The 24,256-nt window shown below is 36.0% G+C and overlaps 1 protein-coding gene across 4 annotated transcripts in view; it reads left to right on the forward strand.

Annotated features, from left to right (window-relative positions):
* Positions 1–1,021: 1,021 nt before the first annotated feature.
* The window catches only part of RCAN1 (regulator of calcineurin 1), a 101,131-nt gene continuing 77,896 nt past the window's right edge, over positions 1,022–24,256 (forward strand). The window contains exons 1-2 of one of the 4 annotated variants that reach the window (XM_031959311.1): positions 1,551–1,736; positions 12,030–12,326. In XM_031959311.1, the coding sequence (XP_031815171.1) occupies positions 12,243–12,326 (84 nt within the window). In that variant the 5' untranslated portion in view covers positions 1,551–1,736; positions 12,030–12,242. Of the gene's footprint in view, positions 1,737–3,428; positions 3,670–12,025; positions 12,327–24,256 lie in introns of those variants that run through there. The other 3 variants (XM_012544387.3, XM_031959310.1, XM_003763418.4) reach the window with 3 other exon arrangements.

Consider the following 24,256-nt stretch of genomic DNA (forward strand, 5'->3'; position numbering starts at 1 on the left):
AGTCCATTTAGACAAAATTTAAGTGTCTCTTATCCAAAGATATCAAATAGTTGTTACAATAGTGGCCATGACTGTCTGCTCTATCTTGTCCTTGCATCATTTATTATATTTTATTTCTCCTTCAATAGTGGTTGAATAATTTCTACCTACCATCAAGCTGGGGGGGGGGGGGGGGGGAGGGGGGGGGAGAAGAAGTGGGGGAGGATTCCACATTACTAGTCCACAATTGTGGATCCTATTTTTCCCCCTCACACCAAACAAGGTATCAGGAAGGATTAGAGAATGGTCCGACTTTCTCATTTAGACTTGAGACGCAGATAAATCATTTAGCTCATTAATGGCTCCACAGAGTCAAGATCTGAATCCTAGTGCACCTTCCCATTTTGCACCTCTCCTAGGTGCAGCTGAATTTCCAGCAGTTTGTTACCATAACATATTTTACAAGTGAACATACATATAGCACCACTATCTTCACATGGGTCTCTGCGATAATATTTCAGTTAAAAATCAGTCTGTTTCCTTGAAAAAGTTTGAAGAGTACCAAACTGCGATCTAGAGCTAGGAAGCCAATTGCTAAATTATATGTGCACTTGCACTTTGCAAGCCTAATATAGAATATCTAGACTTAAGAAAGCGATGGAGGTAATATTGATCATGGAAATTAAGACTTTAAAATAGTAAGCGTGCAACTCCCTCGCTCCCTTCCCTGCAAAAATTGGTTGGTAAACGTTACCAGAACATCGTTGAACTAGAGTGGGGTCTCTTGCCCACTTTCACCCTGAGGCTCACTACCAGTCCCAAATCCTCCAGCCTTCCCCAGCCCCACCGCGCCCGGTCTCTGTCCAGCGTCTTCCTCCCAAGGGGACCCGTTAGCACTTAAGAGATAGCCGCTAATAAGAGGTATCCGCCCAAACTCAATATGGCCGTGCCGACGACTTCACATTATGCGGCGCGAGGGCTTCATCACATGACAAGGACCGCTATCTTATTGGCTGTCAGGGGAGGTACGGCAGAGAAGAAAGCTCCCACTCCCATTCTAACTTAAAGAACCGCAATCAAATTCGCCGTTCTCCGGCTTTGGGAAAGGGAACGGCCGGGCTGATTGGTTTCCCTTCTGCCTGATTCCGGGGAAGGGGTAGTGAGGCTCCGGAGGCAGCTTGTCGAAACAAAGATTGGGAACGAGGGGGTTAACCGTCGGCCCGACGGAGGCCATCACCGTGGGAAGGAGGCAGCGGAGCGGCGCTGGCGCCCCTGGCTGTACGTCTAGGCGCGGAAGGCTTACGCTCGCCAGCCTCCGTCCTCGCTCTCCTCCCGACCCCTCCCACTTAGAGCTCGAGCCAGGCTCCCATTGCCACCCCCCGCACTAGCGCTCGCCGGCCTCCGCTTTCCCCTCCTCGGGGAGGGCTCGCCCCTGCTCCGCCTCGTCCTTCCCGAGTCCTCGTCCCGGTCCGCCAGGGATGGAGGGCGGCGTGCTGGAGTCCCGGAGCGAGGCGGCGGTTGTCGCCGGCGCGGCGTCGGTGGAAGGGGAGGAGGCAGGGGAGGAGGCGGTGCCACCGGACTTGGAGGCGACGCGGCAGCACTTCTCCCAGTTCGAGGGGGCGGAGGCCCGGGACGAGGCTGGGGGAGATTGGAGCTTCATTGACTGTGAGATGGAGGAGATTGACCTGCAGGACCTGCCCAGCGCCATCATCGCCTGCAACCTGGACCCGCGCGTCTTCGTGGACGGCCTGTGCCGGGTGAGGATCGAGCGGACCCCCAGGAGGGGCGGGGAGGGCGATGGGCAGTCTGGGCCCCTCGGACCGCGCCCTCCACAGCCCCTAGTGCGGGGCGGCTGGAAGGATGGCGAGGCGGGGGCGGCGGCCGCACCTGGTGGCGCAGGGAGGGGCCGCGGGGGCGTGCCCGGTGCCCCTGCGGGGGGCGCGCCCGGTGCCCCTGCGGGGGGCGCTGTGGGGGCACTTGTTGCGCTGTGCGGCCTCCGGGTGACCGGGGGCGGTAGGGGTGACGGGCTTAGAGAGTGTTGGGCCAGTTTGGCAGAGGCGGAGGTGTCGGGATTGGGAGGGCAGCCTCTGACCGACGTGACAACGATGACACCTCCACGAGGCTGCAGGGAAAGAGCGAATCCCTCGTTTGTAGGAAGAAGCTTTCAATGGCACCTCCCCAAGCCTTCCAAAGGCGGCTGTTGGGTTCAGCCTCCTCGGAGAAGGAAGCCGTCCAGGATGTTGCTGTTCTGGTACCGATCAGTTATAGAGCTGCTCGTTGCTTCCATTTCTAACTAACCAGGGCCTGACATTTTTTGGGTTAAAGATGCTTCGGCGGGTTGCCCGCCTGTTGCCATCCAGCCCACGACTGTAAGCGCACCTTTCGATAACGTGACATCAGGCCTTATAGCTCAGAAATAAGCATTTTGTCATTATTTGCTACCCCCTCTATGGATGGGAACTGAAAATGTTAGTAAAAAGGCCAATCACCTGACAAGTATTAATTATTTATTAGATGTGGGATCTGTGCTAAGACCTGACACAAGTGAAACAATTTGTACCCTCAAAGAGCTTCCATTCTTTTTTTTTTAACCAACCTTCCTTCCTTCCTTCCTTCCTTCTTTTTTCTTTTCTTTTCTTTTCTTTTCTTTTCTTTTCTTTTCTTTTCTTTTCTTTTCTTTTCTTTTCTTTTCTTTTCTTTTCTTTTCTTTTCTTTTCTTTTCTTTCCCTTTTATTTACAGGTTATATGCACAGGTAACTTTACAGCATTAACAATTGCCAAACCTCTTGTTCCAATTTTTCACCAAAGAGCTTGCATTCTTATGGGAAAATCGGCTTGTGTAGAGCTTATAATAAAAACAACGTAGATTTGTGGGGAATTTCAAGACTTAGAGAATGTTTTCCTTTCCATCTTAACGAATTAGTGCAAATATTATCCCCATTTTACAGTTGAGGAAAGAATCTCAGGAAAGTGACTTTTCCAGCATTATCTATCCAAAACAAGAATAATTATCATAATGGGCTAGTATTTTTGGTAGTTTCATATGTTAATATTGTTTGGGGACCATTATAAAGTTGGTTATAAAACTGTTTTCTAAATTTATATACCAGGAAAACAAGTCTTGAACAGTTTAAGAAACTTGTAGTCAAACAGTGGTTGAGGTGACTCAACAAGTCTTCTGATATTCATTCCCCTGATTAAAAAAAAGGCACAAGATGGTTCTCTGCCTTCTTTTAGTGCATAGTACTAAGTGTCAGTGGATGGCATAGTGCTGGTCCTGGAGTCAAGAAAACTTGAAACCAAATATAGCCTCAGAAGTTTACTAATTGTGCAACCCTGAGCATGTCACTTAATAGCTTTCTGCCTCAGTTTCCTTCTCTGTAAAATAAGAATTATAATAGAGTCTCACTTCCCAAGTTGTGAAGATAAAATGAGATATTTGTAAAGCATTTTGCAAGCCTTAAAGGGCTATGTAAATGCTACATATTATTATTAGTCTATATTGTCATATAAAGTGTGTCTGCTTAATAATGTGTCATCTCTTTTATCCTTAAGGGAAGGCAATTATTTTCAAAGACCAAGAAAATGAAGCCTTAGTCAGTAAAGTGAATATTGATGAGAATTAACAACTCCCATTTATATTACACTTTTAAGAATTACAAAATATTCTCCCTACAACAGTGATATGAGGTAAATTGTGAAAATATTATTTTTATTTTACAAATGAAAAAACTGAGGGTCAAAAATGATAGCTGACTTGTCCATGGCCATTTTATATTAGGTTGGAGCACAAATTTAATGTTCTTTAAGACTTACTAGTGTCATAGGCCCATCTTCCAAGCTCATTTTACATTTACACAAATGGCTGTATATGATATATTTTCGAATTAACTGATTCCGTTGACTGGGTAGAAGGAGGCAAATTTCTAAAAGACTTTTGTATTTTGTTTATTCAGGAACTTATTGTATTAGAGGGGTATCATTAACAAGCAATATCAATTGTGATACTTAATATATCAAAAATTCATTTAGAAATGCTTTGGTAGCAGGGGAAAGGAAGATTTAATAATGAATGGTACTAGTTAATTTATTTTCACTTAAAATTTGCATTTACATACATTTGGCAATATAGACTTTGGGCATTGAAATAATTGTCATTGCAGAAAGAAATTTACCTTTGAGACTTTTTCTTTTAAAAATGCTCATGTCCCAAAAGGCTGGAATTTTTCCAGCATGGATTTTAGGTTACATCAACTACCCAGAGTCTATATTTAAAGGATGTTTTCTAAAAAAAAAAAAAACAAAAAAACTCCCCCTGGAATATAGTGAGTGATTCACATTCTAAATTAGGTGCATTATATTCTGAGACCTTTTTATTCCATCTATATTCTGAAGTAGAGTAAGTTATCAGTACCTAACTTCTCTTGCCCCCATGCATAACTTGCTACATTAACAAGATTATGATCTGCACAATAGATTTTGCAATGTGGATAATCTATGATAGACTGTAAGAATATTGCCCTTTTCCATTTGAGGGAGAGAAAAAACACGTCTAGAATCTCTTTGTGATGAGCCAGAATTATGAAAGTGTCAGTTACTCATTTTCTATAAATTAAGGAAGTTGGACTAGAAGTCTGAGATATTTTTCAGTTATGACATTTCATGCTATATTAAGTTTTCCTTTTGTAAAGGCAGTCCCACTTCCTCAGTTCTGACAGTGGTCAAAATTAAGAGGATCTTCAGAATGGGATACCAGAACTTTTTACCCTAGTACATTGAAGTAGATAGAAATCAAATCCCATTTCATTCTTTGGGCAAAGATAGCTTATCTGTTGGCTAAAATCACCATGGGCTGGCCATGGCTTTTGTGTTTCAAAATTGGAGATTTCGCTCTCTCTTTCTCTCCCCCTCTTCCATTCCCTTCTTCTTTTTTATTCCCCCCTCCTTCCCTTCCTTTTTCTCTCCTTCTTTCTCTTTTCTTCTTATGTGTGTTACATACATATAATCTATATGAATTAACTCTATTTGGTTAATATATTTTGGATACTTAAGGCTAATAATCAGTTTTTGATGGTATAAACATAATATGATTACATGAAGAAATTGTGGAATTAGCAAGCATTTATTAAATTCCTATTATGTACCAAACTCTGTGCTAAACAATGGGGAAAGACAAAAAACCCTGTTCTTAAAGAGCTTAAGAGGGAGAGAGTTTCAGGAGTCCTTGGAGTTGGATGGAGAGACTTGTTCGAGAAACTGCAAGGAGGTAGTGTCACTTGGAAGGCAGACTAAATAGGAATAAAGTGTATGAAGACTACAGAGGTAAGCAAGGGCAAAATTATGAAGGACTTTAAAAACCAAACTAGGAAGTTTTGTATTTGATCCTGGAGATAATGAGGTCGCTGAAGTTTATTGAATAAGGGGCGAAGGGTTACATGGTCAGACTTATACTTTAGGAAAACCAATTTTATAGCTAAATGGAAGGTGGACTGCAGTGAGGAGAAATTTGAGGCAAGGAGACTAACTAGAAGATTATTGCCTTATTCCAGACATGGGGTAACAAGGGCCCATATCAGAGAGACAGATTGAAAAAAAGAATTTGGCTAATAGATAAAGAGGGATTGAGAGTTGAAAATAGAAGAGTTGAAAATGGAGAATGACAGATTTTGAACCTAGAAGTCTCAGAGAATGATATTACTCTTGCTAGTACTAGAACTTTCTAGTGAAAGGGGAGAAAGTTTGGGAGATGAAAATGATTTTATGTTGAATTTAAGGTGTCTGCAAGAAAACTAGTTTGAGATGTACAGTAGACACTTGAAGGTTTGAGACTGGAAGTCAGGAGAGAAATTAGGCAAGACAATAAACATAAAGACTTACTGTAGACCAGGTACAGTACAAAGTCTTGATAGTACCAAAAGGCACTTCAAGGAGCTTGCTTTTTTTTTCCTGTTTCATTTTATTTATTTAATATTTTCCCCCAGTTACATTCAAAATAATTTAAATTTTTTTAGTTCTAGGTTCTCTTCCTTATTCCCACTCACAATTAAGAAGCCATTTGTAAAGTTATACAAAACATTTCTATGAAGTCAAGTTATGGAAAAAAAAAAAAACAGATCTCCCACCTTAATGAAAATAAAAACCCTCAAGAAAAATTAAGTTAATAAAAAAGAGAGAGAGAAAGAGAGAATGCTTCAATCTGTATTCAGACACAATCAGTTTCTTCTCTGGATACAGATAGGATTTTTCATCATAAGTCCTTCAGAGTAGTTGTAGATCATTGTACTTCTGAGAAAAAGCAGTCATTTACAGCCAATCATTTCAGAACATTACTATTACTTTGTATACAATACATTTCACTTTGCTTGAGCTCATGGAGGACTTGTTTGGTTTTATTTGTTGTTGTCTTTTTTTTCTGAGAACATTCTGCTCATTTGCCATAGAACAAACAAATATTATTTATATTTATATTATATTATATATATTATATTCCATATAATTATATTATATTACATCATAAGCACACACTACAGTTTATTGAATCATTCCCCAATTGATGGGCCTCCCCTTTTTTGCCCTGAGAAGAGAACTACTATGAATATTTTTATATAGGTCATTTCCTTTTTTTTTTTTTTTTTTTTTTTTTTTAAGTCTCTTGGTATTCATGCCTAGTAGTGGTATTGTTAGGTCAAAGGATATGCATGCATTTATAGTCTTTTGAGCACAGATCATATCTTTTGATCATTTATCAATTGGCACTTGGCTCTTGAAGCAACTTTTAATTTAATCTGCAACATGCAGCATCTCTTGCTGCGTTCACTTTTTTATGGGACTTGACGTTGAATTCACAAGATTTTGACCCATTCTTTAATAATTTGTCATGAAAACACTTTAATAGAGGAAAACAACACACAGAAGAGAATTGAAAAGAAGTGGGAGGAGAAAGATAGCTGAGAACCAGCTGTTAAAAGTTTGGAAAATCCAAAACAGAGCTAGGAAAATGAAGATTGGTCAGCCTAGATAACTCCTCAAAATGGAAGCCCTAAGATAGAGCTTAACAATGATCGAAAGTGGCTGGCATCATGGAGAAAGATGCCCTGGGGAAACAAGCCTGCAGGAGAGGAAAGGTCTAGGAGGGTCAAGGGGCCCCAAATATTGAGGGGAAGTTGCAGAAAGTGAATATAGCTGAGGCAGTTATTAAAGTCCAGAAAGGCAGAAGCAGATCCAGGAGTGGAATGAACGTTGGTTGTTTTAGGCCTCTCCACAAAAAGGAGCCCATCAGAGGGAGTCACCAATGCGGGGGTGGGGGGGAGTGGGGGGGAGTGAGCTGGCATGGTGGAGGAGCATTCCCTTGTAAGAGAACTGTGTCATAAAAAACAAAAGAAAATATCAAAGAGAAGAGGGTGGTTGTCCGAGGTTGTTGAGAGGTCAAGAGGTTCAATTAGTGAAATAATATATGTAAAGGGTTGTTTTTTTTTAAACTCTAGAGTTCTAAATTCTAGAAATCTAAAATTCTAGAGCTATTCCATCCAAAAAATAGCCACCAGATTAGGCAATTAAAAGTTTATTGGTAACTTTGGAGAAAGATGTTTCAGTTAAATAAGGATGTTGTGCATATAGAAGAATTTAGCTTGGCAAGGAGAGAGGTTGACAGAGGTGAAGAGGAGATAGGGGGGTAAGTCATCAGAGGGATGTGAGATGAAGACCAGGATAAGAAGGTGTTCTTGGTGAAGGACCTCAATTTTTTATTGCAATATTGGGCAGGATTCTTGGCTGAGAGGGTGATGATGTTTCCATCAGGATTTGTGGAGTGCTAAGAGCATGGTAAGATATCAGGGTCATCCATCATTGCATCCTGTACCATCACCAGTCATCCTGACTTTTGTCTTGCCACTGGGCTTCCATGACTGGAAAGAGAAAATGGAGAATGAGGCTGATAACTTTGTGCAACTCACTTAAATCCATTTCATCTACAGGTCAAGATATGATGTCATTGGTACTCTTCAAAATGAAGAACAAATAACAATACATATAAGCCCTGACCATTAACATTTTGAACTGTATAATCACTTACTATGTTTCTCTTTATTAATTCAATCTTACCTACCTAGTAATAACCCTTGACAAAATAGCTGCCCAAATTTCTGCTCTGGGGCAAATGATGCATTTAGAACAGTATCAAACTTGATTACCCTCCAGTTCTGCTCTGTCTTACATTTAGCATACAAGGTGAATATCAGCATTTAATAATAACTATCAAAGCACACTAAAATTCAGTATGTTTATTTGCTTACCTATAACTTTTGGGGGACAGAATTGAAACCATTTCATTGTTTCCTGATAGGAAGAATTTTTGAGATATAAAATATGGTTACCATAATACATGATTCCAGGTTATGACTTTGATTGAGTTCTTTAATAGATGCCTTCCATGCATGTTACAATTACATTTGTGACATATAGAATCCTGAAATTCTAGTAGCATATTAACAGTTGGGTTATGTTATGTGACAGTGCAAAATCCATACATTCTTAGATTATTTTTACTTTGCATATAGATATTATACACATGGGTTCTGAGACTCAGATTATGTATGAAATATAGAGAAAACTCTAGTTTTTCTCCTATGTCTTTTACTTGGGGAAAATGATTAGAAAAGATAGAAGTATGTTCTTTCCTATTATCATAAGGCTCCAGAATTTGGCTGAAAATTTACAATGTCTTCCACAAGTCTATATAAGGAAGCATCTACTTCACATGGTGATTGTGAGAGCCAAATGAAATGATTAATGGAAGGTATTCTGGACACCTCAAAGCACTAAACAAATATATTAGTTATTGTTGTTATTACTTAATTTCAAATTCCCTAAAGAAGAACTACATTTTTTTTAATGAATTTTTTCCCTTCCTAAATATTTTGTTTCATTTTTTTGGCACATCCTGCTTTTGCAATAAAATTATTAAAGCATTAAAAAAGAAAATACTAGTGGCTTAATATGTTTGTTATTTGTCATTAGACTGAGTTCCAAGAAAATTACAGAGGAAATAAAAAATAGGCTTTTCAGTCAAATAGAATAGCTAAAGCAAAAGATGTTGATTATAGTGTTTATGTTTGTCAATTTTTTTAAAGTAGTCAAATAGCATAGTTTATACTCTTTTTCTTACACATTAGTGAGGAGCCTGTTCTGGCTCTTTAAATGTGTTACAGTAGTAAATATGCTGCATATATCAATGGAAGCAAAATAGACCTACATTTTTTATGCTCGATTGTGTAGAGAGCATTTTAAGTGATGGGGATAGTACCAGCCACTTGAAATACAATTCATATGTGAAAATGAAGAATTACCTTCAGTTTTTTTTTTCCTTCATAAATACTAATAACCATCCAAACTGGGAAGCTGTTGCTTAATGAGAGAGTAAATGTTCTCTGCTGTGGTCTTTGGTTAGGGCATATGGTAGTGATAGAAAATAAAAATAGTTTTATCTGCCCTTCCTCGAAAGAGAGAAGCTTGTTTCCAAATACCATATCACCAAGACAACATTAATTTCAAGCCAAGTTTTGACATTGTCAAAGACCAAAATTATATTCTTTGGGTGATATTTTATTGAAAATTTACAGTACATTTTAAAATTTACAAATTTACAATACATTTTACTTACGTTGTTTTCCCTTTTTCTTCCTTGAATCCCCATTGAAATTAATGTTGTATTCACTATAACAGAGTTAAAATGCCATCAGCATCCTCACTGAAATTTGTAATTTGATAATTAGTATTTTTTCCAGACCCAATTTTTCTTCTTGAACCTAATTTTCCATTTCTTTTTAGTACTCAGTATTTGGGCAGTTTAAAAAAAATGATATTTTTTCAAAATGTAGGAAAAAATATCTAATTTTCCTGAAGATAGTCTCCCAATTGGAGATCTTACAGGCTTCTGCTCACTAAGGAGGATGTGTTTAAAGCCCTATCTAGTAGCATTTATGGATACTATCTATATAGATTGTATCTAAACTAATAAAACTACCAAAAAGGATTATAGGAAACATATGTCAGAGAAATAAAAAACAAATCTTGCAGTTTGAGCCTTGAGCAAGCTTAGTATTTTTCCATAGTGATTTCAGCAGGTACAATATGATATTTCCATGTAGAATCATTTTCTTAATCACTTTTACAATAGAAAAGTATTGAAACTAAACTGTGCTTTTACACTTAAAGCTTTATTTCTTCCTCTTAAAGAGGTTATTTCATTTTCTTTGAGGCCAAGGTTAAGGTTTTGTTTGCTTCATTTTTTTTTTTTTAAAGTAATAGGTGTTGATCCTCCTATTTGACTGAATTTTTCATTTTCAGTCAAATGATTTGACATATATGAATGCAGCTAGAATGCTCAGTGTACCGCTTATTAATTGTCAGGCAAATCACTTTGCCTATATTATCTAAAGTTTTCTCATCTGTAAAGTTAAAGGGTTGAATAAGATAATCTTGATGGTCTCTACCTGTTCTGACATTCTTTGAATCTATGAATTTAAGAATGTTGTTATTCATTTCGGTTGTGTTTGATTCTTTGTGATTCCATTCAGAGTTTTCTTGGCAAAGATAGTGTATCTTTTCCAGCTCATTTTACAGATGAGGAAACTGAGACAAGCAAGGTAAATGATTTGACACAGTAAGTGTCTAAGGCCAAATTGGAACTCAGGTAGAGAAATCTTCCTAACTCCCAGCTTGGAACTCTTATCCCCTGCACTACATAGGCTGCCCTGCATCTTATGATCAGCATGAGGACTTGCCACTTTTTTTATTTTAGATTTATAGTTCCAACTGATAAAATCATGAAATTTTAAGAGTTCGAGGGAATTCCAGGCAGCATCTATTTCTTCAACTCCCTTACTTTACAGATGAATAAACTGAAACCCAGAAAAGCAAAATAATAATTCCAACAATAATATTTGCTTTAAGCACTATAAGGTTAAAAAAAATGCAATTTTTGACACATACTACAACCCTATGAGGTAGGTACTAAGAGCAAGAGAGCAAGAAATTTAAGACCAAAAGAAACACAGATTAAAATTGAAAAGTTCAGGAAACATATTGTGTAATAGCCAGCTCAAGAGACACAGATATGGCTTCGGTGATACCCAGATCAAGTTGAATTTAATCTGAAAAGCATTAAAAGAAACAGATGTTATTTTATCATGATAAAAGGAATAAATAGTAGTGAAGATGAAATACTGAATTCATATGCCCTAAATAGTTAATACTTAAACTAATAAAAACTGACAAATCTAGTGATAAATTATAATAGATATTAATACTTCATTATCAGGATGATGATACAGTAAGCAAAAAAGATAAAATATTGAATTCTTTGATTTGTTTATGGTTTATTTAGCAAGCTGAAATGGATAGATATTTGGGTTAAATAAATAAGGGCAATGATTTTTTAAAATATATTGGATGAGTACAATTCTGGGTGTGATTTCTCTGAACCTATTGGGAGAAACTCCCTCTTGAAGTATAGATTGGCACCTGATCTATAGTAATATACTTTTAATTGTCTGGGGCACTGAGAGGCTAAGTGTTTTTCCCACAGTCATACATACAACCTATAAATGATAGAGGGAGGACATAGATTTTTGTCTTCCTAGTTGAGGTCAGCACTGAATATAATCTTCCATATTTCTTCTTTAAGAAAAGTATGTAGCATGAGGACACATGTGTCATTGTATTAGATAAGGAAAACTTTGATTACTAAGCATTGTACCTTGAAATAGAAACCCAGATTAGTGCTCTGCTTAGATAGTAAAAGACAAGTCTACATAATGTAGAATATTTCAGTGTTATTAATTAAAGAAAATCCATCAGTTATCTGCATTTACTGAGTTATCCAGCTTATTTGGTCTCTTGCCATCTGAATTTTAAGATTATTCAATGTGAATTTAATTTTTTATCTAGTGTTTTGTTGACACTTTTTATGTACATTTAGTAATCTAAAATAAGCTTGTATTGTATACTAGAAATGTTGTTGATTGTTATATCTTTTCTATATAATAAGGCAGAGCAAGAATCAATCTGATCTAAGGAGGTTGGAAAGTTGACAAGACAGAAAAAGAAAGGAAGAAGGACTATTTCATCACTGGAGCAATAATACAATGGTTCCTCCAATTGGATGAAAGTAGACTCTGTGAGAAGGAGCAGGATGCAATTTCCCACATTCTTCAGAATAATAATAAGAATCCACCAGTGCCAACAATACAGAAGCCATAGGAAAGATGAGCAGGTTTCTAGTCCTTAGTGACTTACTGATAAAGAATTACAGAGACAACCATTATATCATCCTCACACAAGCAATCCAGGTATGAAAAGCCTCCTAAATTTTGTCAAACATGATGTTTTTAAACAATCCTGAAAAATTTTGATGATTATAGTTTGAAATCTAGCTCCACTTTCTTTCCATTTTTTTCTTTATTTCCCTTGAGATTCTGATCTTTTGTTCATTTACATCAGTATTTATCAAGTTTTTCATGCTTAAATATTATAGGAGAACACTTCCCCAGACAGCTTTTGTTTATGTGGATTATATTTATTGATATATACCATATTCAAATTGAAAGCATTAAAAATAATTTTAATTAGAAGATCCCCGAAAGCATCTTGAAGACCCTCAGGAGTCCCTGTACCACATTTTGCAACATTTGCTGTCACTGAATTTTATTATTTAATAAACTTTTACTTAATATCTTTAGCACAGAAACAAGATACAAAACAAACCCACAAAAACATCAGTCTTTCTTTATATTATCAACATAACAGCTAGAAGAGAAAGAAAAATTTCATCCAGAATAATTTCAGAATATATAAAATATTTAGAAGTCTACCAAGAAATGCACACAGAAATTATATAAATAGACTGCAAAAGACTTTTATATTATTCGAGAACTGAACAAAAATACTTTTTTGTACTACTCGAGAACTCAAAAATTGGAAGATATTAGTCACTCATGGATAGGCAATGTCAATATAATAAAAATGACAATGCTGCCTAAATCAGATTACTTATTCATTGCCATACCAGTCACATTACCAAAGGATTACTTTATACAGCTAGGAAAAATAATATTTTAGAGCAAGGATAGTCTAATCTTGGAGAATATAAGCCACTTTCCCCCAAGAAACTTTGATTTAGAAGAGACTTTCCCCCAAGAAACTTTGATTTAGAAGAGACTTCCTTTGCTTCAGTAATGTAAGGAATAAGTTCACCTAGTAGGTAGAAACATTCATTTGTAGTTACTTTCCATTTATAATGTATATATCTTTTAGGTACATAGTTATTTACATATTTTCTTCTTATAAGAATGTGAGCTTTTTAAGTAATTTAATACCTTAATGGTTTTGCCTTTCTTTAAACTTCATAGTACAGTATCCAACACATAATAAGCACTTAATGAATGATGTTGGCTAACCTCTGAATTTAACCTTAAAGTTTCAGTCTCTGTCTCTTTTTGGTAACTGCTAAAGATTTTTTAACTTGTGAAGTCTAAATGATATTTTGCTGTCATTGGAGGAAGTTCCATAAGATGAAGGAGCTGCTTAATGTGTTTTCTGATGAAACTAATATAACTTGATGAACATCCCTGTAATCAAGGTATGGATGAATTTGACTCTCTTTTTAATTTGGAAGCCATACTTAGGAGAAGTAATAGTGGATTTAAGGCTAAGTAGACTTAAATTATCTTTCTGTAAAATGGTATAATCTACATTCTTTTCATAGTTTACATTGATCACTAAATCAGGCTCCTCTATATAACTACTCTGTAGTTTTTAGTAGTAGAAACTAGTTCTGAATTGTTTTCATAAATTCCTTTTGACATTGTTTTTCTACATATAGCCTACATTGCAGTCAAATTGTAATGTTCCCCATTTCTTATAAATATTTTGTACTCTTCTGTCTCTGTACCTCTCATGCCACTTTTCCTGCTTATATTCTCTTTTTTTTTTTCTGATTAAAATCTTGTATGTCCTTTGGTACTATCACTTCCATGATCTCTTCATGTGGACACTGTCTTCCTCCCTCTCAACCTCCCCAATGCCCAGTGTTCCTTTTTTAGTACCATTTTTATGGCACTCATCACAAACTGGCCTATATTACATTAATTTGTGTATTTGTGTTTCCTCCTTTGGATTGTAAGGTCCCTACGTAATGGAGATTTGTAATTGCATTATAAAGGCCCTTCCTTATTCATCCTTGTATCTTTTAGGATGTCCATTTTTGTAGGAATATTTCTTTAACACAAGGCAAAAGTTTGTTGAATGAAGCAAAAAGAACTATGTTGCATATGTCACCATATAAGGATATATAAAACAGTAATTCTCAAGTTGTCCAGAGAATCCTGGAGGTCTCTGAAACCTTTTCAGAGGGTCTACAAATTCAGGATTAGTTTTAAATTTCTAATATGTTAAATATCTGTAAACATAACGCATGTAAACCAAAACTCCTTGGACAGATCCTCAATAATTTTTAATAGTATAAAGATACTAAGAAAAAAAAGTTTGAGAACCACTAATATATAGTACCAAATTAAAGGCCCCCCCAAAAGGACCAACTTGATTACTTCTCTCCATTTTTTTCCCCTTTCCGCTCTAATGTGAATATTCTTTGAGTATTTTTCCTACATAAGACATAAATAATTTGCTCTCCAATTACTCTTTTCTTCATTATCCTGTTCTTTTAGAAATATAAAGCATTGATGCAAAAATAGGCCCTATAGCAAGTGTTCAGCATTAGCTCTAATTGTTTAAGCAACCCTGAATTAAAGAAAGCATATAGAAATTCAGTCCCGTAGCTCTTGTTTTCTCTGTTAAGATGGTGTGTATCCCTTGTCCTTGCTTCCTCCTGCTTCCCAGTTACTATAAACAGAAGTCATAATCATGGAATGAATTCCTTGGTGGCTATAATAGTCACACAGGTTGGAAACTTTTACTCTGAAGCTAGAATATTAGGAGTTTAGGAACTCAGGGAATGAACAGAAACCATCTTGTCTTCTGTAGACTTTTTGCCAGACCAGATGCCAAAAGAACTTACAGTCTAGTTGAGGAGGTTAAAAATTTTAAATTATATAAAGGTAAGTACAACAGCAAAAGGCTGTTTTTGGCAATGCTCATTGCCAGATAATTAGTAATACCGATAACTTACACTCATATGCTTTTTCATAGTTTATGAGTATTTCATGTTATGTTCTATACAGTAGTTCTTTGAGGCAGGCAGTATGAGTACTGCTATCCCCATTTTACTTTATGGGGCAGTTTGATAGCCTAAGGCAAGGGTCCTCAGACTTTTTTAAATAGGGGGCCAGTTCACTGTCCCTCAGACTGTGGGAGGGCCGGACTATAGTAAAAACAAAAACTTTGTTTTGTGGGCCTTTAAATAAAGAAACTTCATAGCCCTGGGTGAGGGGGATAAATGTCCTCAGCTGCCGCATCTGGCTCGCAGTTTGAGGACTCCTGGCCTAAGGGATAGAGTGCTGGGCCTGGAGTCAGGAAGACCTGAGTTCAAATGAGACCTCACACATCTGTTAGCTGTGTAACCCTGAGCAAGTGACTTAGCCTCTTTTGCCTCAGTTTCCTCTCTATAAAATGATGATGTTAATAGCCCCTACCAATTGTGAGGATGAAACAAATCATAACTGGAGTGGCACAGTGTCTGGCACATGATAAGTTCTGCATAAACATCAGCTTTTGTTATATGAAGACCTAAGCTTAGGTGGCAGAATGAAATCCCATAGTCACATATCCCTCTCTTTCCTCAAAGAAAAGGAAAGTACAATTGGGGCATAGGAGAGAATGGTAGAATCTCATTCTACTGCATTGTATATTTATGGGTTATGGGTTACTATTGGTAGTCGTAACACAAAATGTTAGAACTGGAAGGAACCTTAGCCCTAACTTTACAGTTAAAGAAATTGAGTAAAGAGATAGAAATGAGTTGTCTAAGGTCACATTAATTGGGGAGGCTATGAAGTAATGCTCCCTGACTAATGAGCTGCTGCTTTTTTTACTGCATCACACTGCCTTTTCTTTACTATATGTAACACTGTGCTTCCCCTGCTCCCAAAAGGTGCAACAGCAAAAATGACAAAATCATTACATGCAACAGTAAAAAATGAAATAGATATGTAAAAGAACATTGTAGAGTGTTTAAAATGAGGGTTAGTCTGTTACCCAAAACCAGTATGAAGGAATACACTGTGTCTTATTGATATACATTCTTTGTGAAGTACTTTTTAAAAATTGCATAGAACTTCCAGGCTTCTGGCTGAACAACTAATTATCATGGCAACCATGGGAAAATAACTTATCTCAAGATGTTAATTTCCTCATATGTAAAATGGCTTAGATGACTAATAAGGTCCTTTCCAATAGTGAGTCCATGATCTTAGGCTCTTTTACTCCAAATGAGAATAAAAAGGCAACAGTCACCACTAGAGGGCCAAGTAGCTCTATTTATGTTTGTCCTCAATCCAGTCTGGTAAATTACATTGCTTTTACTTCATCTAGTAGGAAAGAAAAGTTTATTTTTAGGTGTTAAGGTTATATGGATGTATGCACCAAGAAAGGATGTTATCAAAATCTGCTTATAGGTAGAGTTTAAAATTATGTAAGAAACAAAAAAATAAGTGATATTTCAGGGAAAGAGTCCTTCTGAGTTAGGTAGGCTACTCCTAGGGCATCTAGTATGAAAGAGTTCTTATGACACTAACAATCTTGTTAGAAAAAATGAAAGTTAGTGTAGTTTCGTGTACTTGAAAATAAAGCAAGATAATTAACCTGACTCCAAATCAGGTTTGTAATCATTTGTAAATTTGTATTCCAGTTACTCAAATGTAGTTTTGCTTAGTCTGTAATTTAAATCATTACTTTAGAAAAAAGAAAATTCGAATAAAGTGAACTCATCTGTCTAGCAAATGCTTTATTCAGGGATAATGATATTTCCCTCAGAAAACCTTTGGGAATTAATTAGGGTTCTATGTAGATTGATTTTAAAGCAAAATAAAACAAAACAAACTGAACCCCCAAACCAGAAAACTTCAGAGGCACCTGATTTTAGAGAAACAGTAGGCAGTGGTGGAAAGTGTTCTCTCATATGGGAGTCTCTGCCCCCAAATATCACTGCCATTAACTACTTTCCAGTACTACATGCTGTCAATTTCTTCTGGAACCAAGAGTCTGGTGAACTAATGTAGCTCACCATCACTATTGTTAGACATCATCTACTTTTGCAGTAGTCTAATCTCTGGCCCTCTAGTGGCCCTCTAGTGAGAATTTTAAGTCAAACAATAATGTTACAGCTTTAAAAGTAGACTAACCTTTGGAATATTTAACTAGATTATTATTCATGAACTGATCTAGAAAACATTTTTTAGGTAAATTTTATAAGTTATTCAGTCCTTTTATATATTTATATATATTGAGAGTCTACATAGAATAGTGGACAGAGAACCGGTTTTTAAGCCACAAAGACCTGAGTTCAAGTCTTACCCTTCTGACACATGTTGACTGTGTGATTTGGGGCACCCTCTGAATGCTTTCTACATCTTTCTAAGAATTTAAATTGCAGAGAAGTTCATTGATAGGAGTTTCTTCATTTGAGTGTTCCCTTTATTATTGAGATTACAATTTCATTCCCTACACACACACCTTGGAATAGATGAATCTAGATCAAATCTTTTTTGAACTCATTCAATTGCATTATTCTATTTGAAGAATGACCTTGCTATGGGAACCAACCATAATTTGTAGGAAATACACTTCTTTGAAATGTTTTCATCAATTTGCCAGGCAGCTTTACTTAATTTTTTCATGTAGCCTTCTGCCATATGTCCAGGTAGTCCTCCTTTCCATGTACAGTTATGCTATTTATATACATCATATATTACATATAGGAATATGTGATTCATTGGTAATAAAGCAGAGGTAATAAACTCCCCTTGCTGGAACCAGCAGAAAAAACTTCCAAGTACATCCCATATAAGATTGGAATGTAATTAGAAAATGTTTAATAAGATAAAAATACAATAAAACATTGATATTTGTTTGACCTCACTGGATTGTAAAACAACCCTTGCTTAAGGACATTCTCTCTACCAATGTAGATCAGCAATTGTTATTTAAGTTTATATGGTCTTAGAAAGTTGCCTGGTCCATGACTTTCCTATGGTCACATCACATAGCTAAAGAGAGTTTAACCTTAGTCATTCTAACACCAAGGCACATTCTCTAGCCATCATGCCTTGCTGCCTTTCACATGTTCACATCATAATTTCTTAATCTTTAATTGTGTTTTAGTTACTCTGTTCTGTAAAGTGTGCTAGGTCTTTCACTACTCTGAATCTATATATATGTTATGTATGTACATTTATGTATATGTATATATGAATATGTTTAATAATAATTAGCATTGATAAAGCATTTATTATATGCCAGGCAGTGGGCTATGCACTCTACAAATATTATCTCATTTAATCCTCCCAACAGTCCTCAGAGGAGTAGGTGGTGTTGTTATCATTCCTATTTTAAAGTTGAAGAAATTAAGGCAGAGGTCAAAGTTTGCACAATGTCATACAAGTAATGAGTATCTGAGGCTGTATTTGAACTCAAGTTTCCTGATTCCAAATGCAGTATTCTGTCCACTGCACCTAAATACAGCTGTCTAATTGAATATATGCGTGGCTGTATGTAGGTATTTACAGTGGAAAATGGTTACCTTTTTAACTTGCCTTTAATGTTGAGGATCTCACTTTCCTTTTGTTAGCCAGTATTGTTTATACAGCATAGAGAGGTCTTATTTTTGACTGAACATCTTTCACATAATCTTGTTACCATGTACAACATTCTCCTGGTTCTGCTCACTTCACTTAGCATCAGTTCATGTTAGTCTCTCCAGTCCTCTCTAAAATCATCCTGTTGATCATTTCTCATAGAACAATAATGTTCCATAAAATTCATATGCAGCCCTTTGAGCATTTTCCCTAATTTTTTCTTTTAAAAACATGATCTTTGTTCTATAGTTGTTTGTTAGGTTACACAGAAACCACATTGACAGTGCTAAATAGTCTTTTTTGCCCAAAATACACAGTGACCAGCAAATAAAATAAACAAAAGCAAAATAGAAATGTCATTTTAATCTGATTATATTTCCCAGAAACAAATAAAGTATCTTTTAAAATTATACATCTTTTAAAATTTTGGGTCATTAGAATTGTATGTTGTCCATTGGCATTGTTTTGTGGAATCCAAGGCCATCTTTTTGACATGAGAGGGATAGGCCTTATTTAAATTGAACATTCTTTTAGTTGGCAAAATCATCTTTGTATTTCTTTTGTATGATTGTGTTGTATTGTGCATATTGTGTGTATTGTGTGTATATGCATATATATGCAGTTATATATGTGCATATATCTACACACATGTTTATATGTGTATGAATATATTTTGCTTTTTGTCTTTGTGTCCACAGTGCTTGATACTGTAAGCAGTAAGAGACTAATAAAGGAATGTTGTTGCTTGATTGCAAAATGTTTCATTGTTATCCACTTTTCCCTCTTATACTCTTTTGCTTTGTGTTCTGGATTCCTTCAAGTGAAACATAATACCTTTCATTAGTACTTTGAGATCTGTTAGATGCCTGATTCTATTCTTTGCCTTTTCTAGTAATGAGGTAAGTTTTATCTGATACTTCTTATCAGTAAATAATCCAGTTTTCCATTAGATTGTTCCAGGAAAGATGATCTGCCTCTAAGCTATTCATAATATCAGGTTACCCTGGAAGTGACCTGCTGTGCTTTTATTTAAATGATACATTAACAAATCTTGATTTCCACCTTCCTTGTTTGTTTTCCAAAGTCAAGCAAATAAATTGTAAGTAATGGGGTTTCACTGTAGCAAGGAGAAACACTGTGGCATAGTGGAAAGAAAAGCTGTCCTCAAAGTTTATAAGACTTGGATTCAAGTCCTACATCTGATAAATACTGTCCACATGACCTATTAACTTCTTAGTATTCCAGACATCTCTCTAAATTTATGAATTGTATAACAGTGACTCATCTGCTTTGGTAGAGGACATTTCCTAACAGGAAACTTGCTATACTAATGGAATAACAATTCTGAACCAAAACCAAATTTTAAAAAAATGTTGTAGGGAAAGGAGTCCTGTTTTATTGAGAGTGTCAAGTGCCAGGGCTGGTTTAGAACCCACATTCAAGTTTAGATTAGTACTTCAGGTTCAATATTGGAATGAATTGAGATATTTATTATCCATCTAATAATAGTTGTTAAGGGGAATAGAAAGGAAGAGAATAAGCATTTATATAATGCTTACTACTACCAGGCACTGTGCAAAGTGCTTTACAAATATCTCATTTGATTCTCACATCAGTCCTACAAGAAAAGTGTTATTTTCCCCATTTTACAGTTGAAGAAACTAATGCAGGGTAGAAGTTAGTTGTCTTGCCTAGTTTACACAGTAAGTGTCCAAGTGCCCTAGCTAGGTAAGCTAGATTTGAACTCAGGTCTTATTGATTCCAGGCCTAGTTCTCTCTATATTGAATCATCTAGCTGCCTCAAAAGGAGATTTTTTGTTGTTGTTGTTTTTGTTGTTTCTTACCATAGCAGAGAAAAGATAGTCTAGCATAAATACATAAATACAGTTTTGATTGAATTAAGCACAACCTACCTTCCTGTTTGTTGCACATAGTAGTTCTGTGATCAAACCTTGGACCTAGTTTCAGCTTCTCCTTACTTTGTTCTTTGATTAAGAAACAGTCAGTAGCCCCAAAATTTCTCTTCCTGGAAGCAGTCTCCCCATCCCCCTTCCCCAGGCAGTTAAGTTTTTAACTAGGACAGTTGCATTGTCTTAAAAGGCAAAGAACCAGCCCATCTCTATTAGCATCTTCTGGTTTTATGTCTGTTTAGCATAGGACCAGTCACTTTGGTTCTGGGGAGAAGCTTGTTGAGCTCTATCATCTTTCTCATCAAAAGGACTTAAGTAAAACTGTCCAGTTGTACTTGTCTATATTTTGTTTCTAAAGTGAATTTTTATTGGCATTAGGAAAAAATGACTAATATTTCTTATCTGTTAAGAAATCAAGATTGTTATGTGACATTCAGTTTTCAGCCTAGTTCCCTGGTTGAATATCACCATGCTAGTAGCTATTATTATTTTCTCATTACTCATATGGACATTCACAGAGGAACTCTAAATTAATCTTTCCATCAATTTTAAGTAAGTTCAGGCAGAACTTATTATAGTATTGATTATTAGCAAACAAGAAATCAATAGATCTTCAACATAATTTGAATATTTTTTGTTCTTAAAACCCTTTAGAAATCTTTCCATATGGTTAGGGAATTCAAAAGAGAACTCTGAAGGAATAAAATCGTGTGTGTGTGTGTGTGTATATATATATATATATATATATATATATATATATATATATATATATATGTATATGTATATATATATTTTTTTTTTCCTCCCTTAGAACACGTTATATTTCAGTCAGCACTCTTTCTCTGTGTTTGTGCTGTTAGTTAAACAAATAGTTGGTGGCTGCATTTCTCTGTAGTGGCCTGAAAGGAATGATTATTTCCTTTACTTTGTGGTTCTGGGGAGTTTTAGGAGATAGAACCAAAAGAGTAATAACACAGAAGCCTAAGGGATGCTTTTTAATGGCTCTATTTTTTTTTTTTTTAAGCAACAAAAATAGGGCAAGAATGATTTGCTCAGTATGATGATCTATCGGCACTTTGGTTTCCTATATGATACATTATTTGTGGCTGCAATTATGAACAGGAAAGTGCCTTGTTTTAGTCCCACAATGCCTAACAAATGTATACATTTTAGTAAGAATGAATGAGGAGTAAATATAAAGTGAACAATATCCAGAATATATTCTTGTTTTCCTTATAAGTGCTCAGATCATCCTGGATAGATATAGTGGATATAAGTCTTGATACATTGCCTCTTAAGTGCAGCTGAGTCCTCTTTTTCTCTTCGTGGAATGATCTTTTGTGTAATAAGAACTTTGACAAATCTTGTTCATTATTTTTTTTTTATTATAGCTTTTTATTTTCAAAATGTGCATGGATAAATTTTCAACACTGATTCTTGCAAAACCTTGTGTTCCAAATTTTTCCCTCCCTTCCTTCCCACCCCACTGTCCTAGATGGCAAGTAATCTAATATATGTTAAACATGTTAAAAATATGTTAAATCCAATATATATAATTTATATTTATAAAATTAGCATGCTACACAGAAAAATCAGATCAAAGAGGAAAAAAATGAGAAAATTGTTTTATTATTTTTAATAAGAGGCCCAAGAAGACTTAGATTTATAATGTTTCTGACAAATACTGACTCTGAGCAAGTAACTTATTTTCTCAGTGCTTCCTTCACCCCACTCTGACCGCCTGACCTTCCCAAGTTGCAAAGATGCCAAACTGCATTATTATAGGAAGTTTGCTCATTTGGGAGTTTCCTAAACCAGTCTATGCTCCAGTATCTTACATAGGTCTCATTCCCATCTCATATCTGTTTAAGGGCATTTTTAGCAGTTAGCAGTTTTCAACCTTACTACTTGCAAGATGAAATACAATAATAACTACTAAGATAAGATTCTTAACCCACAAATGCACTGCAGTCAGCTGAGATAATTCTATAGTAACTAAAATCAGAACTAAAAAACAATTATAGCATCCCTTCTTGAGTTATTCCCTCAACTCATATTCAAAGATTGGGTCTCTCCTAAGAGACCTTTTCCCTAGATGTAGTGTACTCTGTGGGTCTCTTCTTCTAAAACTATAGTTCACAAATCTCTAGTAGTAAGTTTAGCTTTTATAGATAACCAGAGATATACTCAGTCCAAAATGAAGGCATTTACTGAGGTATTCTAAGATCAATAGCACCAAAACAATCCCCTTATAAATATAGGTCTCTTTTTCTCCCTCAGTTGCACACATCATCAGTGGAATGAGGAGACAAATACTGAGAGTACCTTAGTAAAAACATTACATGTTTAAGGACCTCATGGACAAAATAACTTTCTCTTTTGGGAGCTTCTAGGTGGCACAGTGGAAAGAGCACCAGCCCCGAAGTCAGGAGGACCTGAGTTCAAATCTGGTCTCAGACCCTTAACACTTTCTAGCTGTGTCACCCTGGGCAAGTCACTTAACTCCAATTGCCTCAGCAAATAAAATAAAATAAAAAAATAACTCTCCCTTTCACCATATCAGCACCTCAGTATTCCTTTCCCTTTTTGTGGTTTCCTCCTGTTGCTTCATGGTGCTTCTGTTGAGTGGTAAGGGCTATTTGTCTTGACTCACATAGTTTTTACTCCTAAGATCTATCACTTGCGTAGGTTACTTCTCCTGGGTATGATGTTCCCAATATTTTGCACTCTTTTCTGTTGCTGGAAATCATGCTCTTCAAAACTGCCTCCTGTGCATCACCTGACTCTTTAGAATGTATCTGTATTTATATTTTCATTATTGACTTTGCTGACTTCCTTTAAATCCCAACTAAAATCCATTCTTTTATGGGAAGTCTTTCTCATCCTTTCTCACATCTAGCATCTTTCCTCTGTTATTTCCTGTTTGTCCTGTATATAGCTTGTATGTATATATTTGTTATGTTTCTTTCATTAGAATGTAAGTTCCTTGAGAGCATGAACTGTCTTTGCCACTTTTTGTTTTCTTAATACTTAGCACAGTGACTGGCACATAGTAGCAGCTTGTTTACTGATTGATTGATTTCTCCTGGTGTGGTTTCTCCCTTACCTTTCCTTCTTTTCTGGTACCAGAGTTACATTCTTCAAAACTATGATGACTGATACCTTTGTAAGGATGTCTCTTTACTTTAAAATTTTTTTCCTCTTCTTTGATGATAGAAGAAATTTGGTAGGACCCCCTTTTCAATTTTTTTCAAACGACTTTTGTAATATTAGAATTAATGTTTAGTTAAATATTTGAGAGAATTTATTATAGTCCATCTAGGCAAGCTTGGAATTTTATTTCTTTGGGAGTTCACTTGTGGCTTAACATTTTTGTTTTGAAATTGGGTCATTTAAGCCGACTGTGTCTTGTTTTATTAATCTGGGTGTTTTGTATTTTTGTAAATATCTATCTGTTTCATTTAATCTCTAATGTAAAGGGTAGAATGTGGGTATTGTGCTGCTTAATTTTTGCTTACATAATTATGTGTGCCCTTGTGGTTCTGTCTAGATAGGATTCAA

Source organism: Sarcophilus harrisii, chromosome 3, assembly GCF_902635505.1.
Source record: "Sarcophilus harrisii chromosome 3, mSarHar1.11, whole genome shotgun sequence".
Lineage (NCBI taxonomy): Eukaryota > Metazoa > Chordata > Mammalia > Dasyuromorphia > Dasyuridae > Sarcophilus > Sarcophilus harrisii.